Below are 8795 nucleotides of genomic sequence, written 5' to 3'. Positions count from 1 at the left end.
CGTTATCGTCAAACGCATGTGCGTTGGTGGTGGTGAAGGAGAACGCGCGATGGAATCTGGCGACTCATCATTTGCGGAGAGAGATCGGAGCGCGAACTGCGCGCAAGCGCGCGTGGATAGAGACGACGATGGTAAATTCCGCTAGGGCGCACGATTATACGCGTAAATTGCCGCTCAAATATCATCATTATTATCAGACGGTGTTTGGAGGAGAGAAGCTACGTAGGATTTACACCTGCGGGTCTCGTCGTCTTTTCGATCGAGTGAAATTCTGTGTTCCCGAGGGTGAAAGGCCCTTCTGGATAACATGCAGAAAGAGTGCGACGAATTGCTCGCCGCGGACGTCCGCGACGCGGACGGATATCGCGCGTGGAGACGACGATGCGACGAGTGTCTCCAGCTCCTGCGGGAGAGCTGTCGAGTCGGACGCTCCGGAGGGCGAGGCAACACCGGAGCCGTGACCGCTCTGGTGGCTCGAATAGCGCGACTGGAAGGTTCGAGGGAGGATCTGCGTCGGCGATTCGAACGCGCCGTGGGTGCCGGTTTGGACGGTGAGGGTGCAGGTAGCAGCAGCAGCGTCAGCGAAGGATTTTCGTGGGTCGAGATCGATACGGCGTTCCGAGGTCGCGTGCTCACAGGCGTTGCGACGAACTCGACGTACATCGAACCCGCGCGATTTCTCGAGGATGCGAAGGGCACCGTGCTCGAAAAAGTGCAGGAAAATTTGAACAAACACACGTGTTTGAAGGTAAATGTCATGTTCAATGGAGAATTCGTAGCGAACGATAAGATCGACGTGAAGAGTATCGTTACGCGGAACGAACAGCTCCTCCAAGCGTCCGATTTGAGCGAGTGGTACGATATGCGCAGTGCGCGACGCAATTCTAGCAGGGTTGGACGAATTTCAGGAACGTGACAGCGGATGGGCGTTGTCTAGAATACTGAACTTAACGGTGAACGTGAACAAGTGTAATCCCATGCGCGTGGGATGTTGGATGGAAATACCGCGAGGTATAAGACTTAAAAAGGCGGTGGTAAACGTGCGATCGGAGAAGGACACGTGTTTCGCACGCGCGGTGGTCGCGGCTCTGTATCCCGCCGAGCGGAACGCGGAACGATGCGTCTCGTATCCCGATTACGCGACGGTGCTGAATCTCGACGGGATAAACTTCCCCATAGATCTGAAACACATCGGAAAGTTCGAACGTCAGAATGACGTATCGATCAATGTGTTCACCACTCGGGAAGAGATTGGAAAGAAAGATAAGTACGGACGGGGCGCCGACGACAACGCGATCGTGCCTCTGCGGTTAACCGACGATAAGAGGGATAGACACGTAAATCTCCTGTATCTGCGCGATACGTTGCGTGGCGTCGTCAACGGGGGTCATTTCGCCTGGATAAAGAATCTATCGCGATTGGCGAATTCACAATTGACCGTGAGCCGCTGCGCGAAGCACGTTTGCGATCGGTAAGTAAAAAAAACTGAGGAACAAGAGAACGGAGAGATGTTATTTAATATATGGCGTTACTTCGCAGATGCCTACACTATTTCTATACGCGCGAAAAGTTGGCCGCTCACAGTGTCGACTGCGGTCGAATGAACGACTGCGCCATCGTTCTTCCAAACGAGAACGATAAGTGGCTGTCTTTCGACAATCACGACAGGAAGGAGCGACTCCCCTTCGTGGTGTACGCGGATCTGGAGTGTCTTCTCGAACCATGGGAGAGGGAGAATGCCGAAGGGGGGGCGAGATACGCTTATCAGCGTCACGTACCGTTCAGCCTGGGTTACTATCTGTGCTGCACCTACGACGATACCGTATCCACGTACAGATATCGTCGCGGCGAGGATTGTGTTTCGTGGTTCGTTAACGAGCTTCGCGTTCTCGCGCGTCGCGCTAAGATTAAATTCTCCACCAATATATCTATGATAGAACTTACGGAGGACGAGAAACGCGAATTTCAGTGCGCGACGCATTGTCACATATGTCGAAAAGTGTTCCAACCGGAGGACAAACGCATGCGAGATCACTGTCATCTAACCGGACGTTACAGAGGTCCGGCGCATGTTCGTTGCAATCTGAATTACAGAAACGTGTACGTGATTCCCGTGTTCTTCCACAATCTGTCGGGTTACGACGCGCATTTTATCATCGAGAAAATTGCGAACGATTTCGAGGGCAAGGTCGAGCTCCTACCGCTTACGAAGGAAACCTACATATCGTTCTCGAAGACCGTTAAGGAGACGCAGACGGATGGGACATGGGATCGGTACGTTAAGCTACGATTCGTGGACTCGCACAAATTTTTAGCCGCGAGTATCGAAACCCTGGCGTCCTATCTGAGCAAGGACAAGCTGAGAATAACGCGCTCGGAGTACGCGGATTTGAGCACGGAGGATCTCGATTTGCTCACTCGCAAGGGAGTATTTCCGTACGAGTACGTCGACAGTCTGGACAAGTTGCGGGAGACCGATCTTCCACCGCGCGAGGTCTTTTACAGCTCCCTGACTGACGAGACCGCGAGCGAGAGCGACTACGAGCACGCGACGAGGGTTTGGCGACGTTTTCGCGTGCGAGATCTCGGGGAGTACAGCGATCTCTATCTCAAGACTGACGTGCTTCTTCTGGCGGATATCTTTGAAAATTTTCGGGACACGTGTATGGCGAGTTACGGGCTCGATCCCGCGTATTATTATACGTTGCCGGGGTACACGTGGGACGCAATGCTGAGATACACCAACGTGCGTTTCGAGCTGCTCACCGACATCGACATGGTGCTGTTCGTGGAACGTGGAATACGCGGCGGCCTCAGTCAATGTTCGCTCAGGTACGCGCGAGCTAACAACAGGCACGTACCGACATACGATTCGTCCCAGCCCGATACGTATCTCATGTATTACGACGTGAACAATCTGTACGGCTGGGCTATGTGCGAATCGCTGCCGTACGCGAATTTCCAGTGGCTCGACGACCCTGAGAATTTTGACGTGACGACCGTGCCACCGAACGGCGATGTCGGTTACATTCTGGAGGTGGATCTCGAGTATCCTGGTGACCTGCACGACGCCCACGCGGACCTGCCGTTGTGCCCAACGCGCGATAAACCGCCTGGTAAGCGGCAGGAGAAACTGCTCGCCACGCTCTATGACAAATCGCGCTACGTGACGCACTATCGAAATCTGCAGCAATGTCTGCGACTGGGTTTGCGACTGACGCGAGTTCGTCGCGTTCTGCGATTCACCCAGTCACCTTGGCTTCGTGGCTACATCGAGCTGAACACAACGTTCAGGACTCGCGCGAGCAACGAGTTCGAACGAAATATGTACAAACTGATGAACAATGCCGTCTTCGGTAAGACGATGGAGAACGTGCGCGATCACGTGGACGTGCGTCTCGTGACGCGATGGGAAGGCAGGTACGGCGCGGAGGCGATGATCGCCAGACCGAACTTTCACAGCAGAAGCGTCTTCTCGGAGAATCTCGTCGCGATTGAGCTGCGAAGGCTCGAGGTGAAATTCAACAAGCCGGTCTACGTGGGAATGTGTATTCTCGAGATATCCAAGACGCGCCTCTACGAGTTTCACTACGACTACATGGCACCGCTCTATCGCGATCGGTGTCGAATTCTTTACACCGATACCGACAGTCTGATCTATTCGCTGGAGTGCGAAGACGCGTACGAGCTTATGAGACGCGACTTAGACAGATTCGACACGAGCGATTACGCGGAGAATAACGCGCACGGTATGCCGCGCGTCAACGGGAAGGTGCCCGGTTTGATGAAGGACGAGAACAACGGCGCGATCATGATGGAGTTTGTGGGCCTCAGAGCGAAGATGTACGCTTACAAGGTACTCGGATGTGACGACACCAAGAGAATAAAGGGCGTCAAGAGAAACGTAGTCGCTAAGAAGATCACGTTCGAAGATTACGTGGCGTGCCTGCGAAACGCGCGCGAGCTGAAAACGCACCAGTCGTGTATACGCTCGTGCCTGCACGACGTTTTCACTGTGTCGGAGCAGAAACTTGCTCTCAGTCCGCACGACGACAAGCGATGCGTGAGGTTGGACAGCGTGGAAACGCTTCCCTGGGGACATTATACGGAATACCGTTGTAAAAAATAAAACAATATCATACGTTTTCTAAAAAAATTGTATTATCGTAAGATCAATACGTAGAAAAAAATACTGATGAATATGTATACTTTTTTCGACGTTTCTGATACATCGAGTCAATCGGAAACGGACGAAGTCAGTGAAGTTACAATTGCATCTCAACCGGCAAGTGGATCTATGAAAAAAAAAAATGGAAAGCTGATTATAGATTAGTTGTTAGTGTAATTTTTTTATATTTGATTTATGATCGGTTTATAAGTCAGATTTACTGCCTGAGTGAATGTCAGTAATCACGTCATTCTTCATTCTGTAACTTGTGTTGAATATTGTAGATATTTCACAATTGTTTTTTTTTTATCATATTACTCGTATAACATATTTGTATTTTTTCGTACAACATATTACTCGTATAACATATTTGTATTTTTTTTCGTATAACATATTTGTATTTTTTCGTATAACATATTTGTATTTTTTCTCTACGTGAAAAAAAAAAACAACGAACGATGTCGTTCCTCTTCACACGCGCCTATTCCACAATTTCCACAGTGTACATTACGAGCTACCGAGTGCGCAAAAATGGTCGGTCGCGAGAACGCGATAAACATTGCGTACCGCCGAATGCGTAAGAATGGCCGGTCGCGGTACCTCTTAATTGAACAAACAGAGAAACGGCGAACGATTGACGAGAGAGCGAGACGGGGAAGAAGCGATAACGCGGAGACGCTTCAGCGCGAATGACCCGACGAGCCGCCGAGCCGCTGCGGCGCGAGGTGCGGTTACGAGCGATAACGCGAGTTGTTCTAATAATTTTTTTCTTTTTTCTATTTTTTTCTTACGTATTGTATAAATATAAATAACACTTTTATAAATAATGAAAATTTTTTTATGCAGCATACGGATATTATAACATAAATTTATACGACTACATGCAACATAAATTATTTTGTCGCGAGAACGCGATAAACATTGCGTACCGCCGGTCGCGGTACCTCTTAATTGAACAAACAGAGAAACGGCGAATGATTGACGAGAGAGTGAGACGGGAAAGGAGCGATAACGCGGAGACGCTTCAGCGCGAATGACCCGACGAGCCGCTGCGGCGCGAGTGAGCGATAACGCGAGGTGCGGTTACGAGTGATAACACGAGTTGTTCTAATAATGTTTTTTTTCTTTTTTCTTTTTTTCTTTTTCTTTTTCTATTTTTTTCTTACGTATTGTATAAATATAAATAACACTTTTATAAATATAAATAACACTTTTATAAATAATGAAAATTTTTTTATGCAGCATACGGATATTATAACATAAATTTGAAGTAAGCGCAGCAAGAGAACCAATCGGCATCGTGGAAAAAAAGTGACAACAATACCTACGACATGCCCTTTTTAGAAGAGGAGTCACTATATAATTACCTATCTCCGATCCGCTGATATTTCGCGTGGCACTTCGAGCCTTGCGTGACGCGACCTAAATTCAGAATTAAACGATTTTATATTTATAATAATGATAAGAGATCGCATTAATAATATTAATCTCGCGACACAACGCGAGCCGACGCATGACAGTCCCTCACGGGATGAAGCAAGCTCGCGGCGCGGCAATCAATCGAGATAGCCAATCAGCATCGCGTAAAAGAGGCTTCAATTTTACGATACAAACGAAATTCACTCAGGTAACACGCCTTTTTTTTTAAGCGGATGTAAACATATCCTTCTAACTTCATTTTTTTTTTTCAAAAATTATGGCGTATTCCAAACTCGTTGAATTGTGAGTGCCGCAACGCTCATCAAAGCTGGCTGTGATATGAGCATCATTACATCAGCATATTACAACCACTTTGTGAGCAACGCGAGCACGCTTTCCTCCTTGCAGTCGAGAATACAATCTCCAGAACGTCTCTCATGTTACATCCTTTCGCGTTTCCGCACGGTGTAAACGGAGAGGGCGATGCGTAAAACGGCAATCGAAATCGTCAAAAATGGCTGTGATATGAAATTCAGAGGAGCAACACGCCAAAATATATTTGGCAATAGAAAAACCTCCAATTCGATTGGCGATCGGCGATTCCGATTTTCGCGACGGATCAGATATCTCGTTACGTCGACTCTCCACAAATCCGATCTGCAACAATTCTTCACGAGCGGTCCGTATGCCGCGCCGTCGCGAGCAAAACTCATTTTATACGCATTCGTTATCTCAACGTTGTCTTTCCCCGCGGAAAAAACGACGACCGCTCGCAGCGTCGTTCGAGAAAAACAAAAGGAGGATGTGACGACAGCGACCTTGAACGAGTTCGGTATTATTCGCGAAACGTACGGTTCGGGTGAACGAAGAGAGCGATATCGTCTCTCTCAGTCTCTCTCGATACAACGAGGCTGGTCGGAAAAACCGCGTCCGGCTCGTTGAGACGAAGAAGCGCGCGATCGACGCTTCCCCTCGCGAGCGCGCGAGCGCGCGATCGACGCTCCCCCTCGCGGGAGGACGACTCTTTCCCCAAAATAGCGAGAATCGCGAGTCGTCCTCCCGCGAGGGGGAGCGTCGATCGCGCGCTCGCGCGCTCGCGAGGGGAAGCGTCGATCGCGCGCTTCTTCGTCTCAACGAGCCGGACGCGGTTTTTCCGACCAGCCTCGTTGTATCGAGAGAGACTGAGAGAGACGATATCGCTCTCTTCGTTCACCCGAACCGTACGTTTCGCGAATAATACCGAACTCGTTCAAGGTCGCTGTCGTCACATCCTCCTTTTGTTTTTCTCGAACGACGCTGCGAGCGGTCGTCGTTTTTTCCGCGGGGAAAGACAACGTTGAGATAACGAATGCGTATAAAATGAGTTTTGCTCGCGACGGCGCGGCATACGGACCGCTCGTGAAGAATTGTTGCAGATCGGATTTGTGGAGAGTCGACGTAACGAGATATCTGATCCGTCGCGAAAATCGGAATCGCCGATCGCCAATCGAATTGGAGGTTTTTCTATTGCCAAATATATTTTGGCGTGTTGCTCCTCTGAATTTCATATCACAGCCATTTTTGACGATTTCGATTGCCGTTTTACGCATCGCCCTCTCCGTTTACACCGTGCGGAAACGCGAAAGGATGTAACATGAGAGACGTTCTGGAGATTGTATTCTCGACTGCAAGGAGGAAAGCGTGCTCGCGTTGCTCACAAAGTGGTTGTAATATGCTGATGTAATGATGCTCATATCACAGCCAGCTTTGATGAGCGTTGCGGCACTCACAATTCAACGAGTTTGGAATACGCCATAATTTTTGAAAAAAAAAAATGAAGTTAGAAGGATATGTTTACATCCGCTTAAAAAAAAAGGCGTGTTACCTGAGTGAATTTCGTTTGTATCGTAAAATTGAAGCCTCTTTTACGCGATGCTGATTGGCTATCTCGATTGATTGCCGCGCCGCGAGCTTGCTTCATCCCGTGAGGGACTGTCATGCGTCGGCTCGCGTTGTGTCGCGAGATTAATATTATTAATGCGATCTCTTATCATTATTATAAATATAAAATCGTTTAATTCTGAATTTAGGTCGCGTCACGCAAGGCTCGAAGTGCCACGCGAAATATCAGCGGATCGGAGATAGGTAATTATATAGTGACTCCTCTTCTAAAAAGGGCATGTCGTAGGTATTGTTGTCACTTTTTTTCCACGATGCCGATTGGTTCTCTTGCTGCGCTTACTTCAAATTTATGTTATAATATCCGTATGCTGCATAAAAAAATTTTTATTATTTATAAAAGTGTTATTTATATTTATAAAAGTGTTATTTATATTTATACAATACGTAAGAAAAAAATAGAAAAAGAAAAAGAAAAAGAAAAAAAGAAAAAAAGAAAAAAAAACATTATTAGAACAACTCGTGTTATCACTCGTAACCGCACCTCGCGTTATCGCTCACTCGCGCCGCAGCGGCTCGTCGGGTCATTCGCGCTGAAGCGTCTCCGCGTTATCGCTCCTTTCCCGTCTCACTCTCTCGTCAATCATTCGCCGTTTCTCTGTTTGTTCAATTAAGAGGTACCGCGACCGGCGGTACGCAATGTTTATCGCGTTCTCGCGACAAAATAATTTATGTTGCATGTAGTCGTATAAATTTATGTTATAATATCCGTATGCTGCATAAAAAAATTTTCATTATTTATAAAAGTGTTATTTATATTTATACAATACGTAAGAAAAAAATAGAAAAAAGAAAAAAATTATTAGAACAACTCCGCACCTCGCGCCGCAGCGGCTCGGCGGCTCGTCGGGTCATTCGCGCTGAAGCGTCTCCGCGTTATCGCTTCTTCCCCGTCTCGCTCTCTCGTCAATCGTTCGCCGTTTCTCTGTTTGTTCAATTAAGAGGTACCGCGACCGGCCATTCTTACGCATTCGGCGGTACGCAATGTTTATCGCGTTCTCGCGACCGACCATTTTTGCGCACTCGGTAGCTCGTAATGTACACTGTGGAAATTGTGGAATAGGCGCGTGTGAAGAGGAACGACATCGTTCGTTGTTTTTTTTTTTCACGTAGAGAAAAAATACAAATATGTTATACGAAAAAATACAAATATGTTATACGAAAAAAAATACAAATATGTTATACGAGTAATATGTTGTACGAAAAAAAATACAAATATGTTATACGAGTAATATGATAAAAAAAACAATTGTGAAATATCTACAATATT

The 8795-nt window shown here is 47.5% G+C and overlaps 1 protein-coding gene across 1 annotated transcript; it reads left to right on the top strand.

Annotated features, from left to right (window-relative positions):
- The first annotated feature begins 307 nt into the window (after positions 1 to 307).
- Positions 308 to 5714, top strand: LOC143901593 (uncharacterized). The gene is made up of 3 exons (XM_077414017.1): positions 308 to 803; positions 892 to 1471; positions 1540 to 5714. Exons 1-3 carry the CDS (start codon positions 308 to 310, stop codon positions 4127 to 4129), a joined length of 3666 nt encoding a protein of 1221 aa, XP_077270143.1. The 3' UTR covers positions 4130 to 5714.
- The last annotated feature ends 3081 nt before the right edge of the window (positions 5715 to 8795 follow it).

Source organism: Temnothorax americanus, unplaced genomic scaffold (assembly GCF_048541705.1).
Source record: "Temnothorax americanus isolate GAGA-0224 unplaced genomic scaffold, ASM4854170v1 Scaffold35, whole genome shotgun sequence".
NCBI classification, from domain to species: domain Eukaryota; kingdom Metazoa; phylum Arthropoda; class Insecta; order Hymenoptera; family Formicidae; genus Temnothorax; species Temnothorax americanus.
The sequence above is the reverse complement of the archived record's forward strand: the minus strand, read 5'-3'. Positions and strand labels throughout refer to the sequence as shown.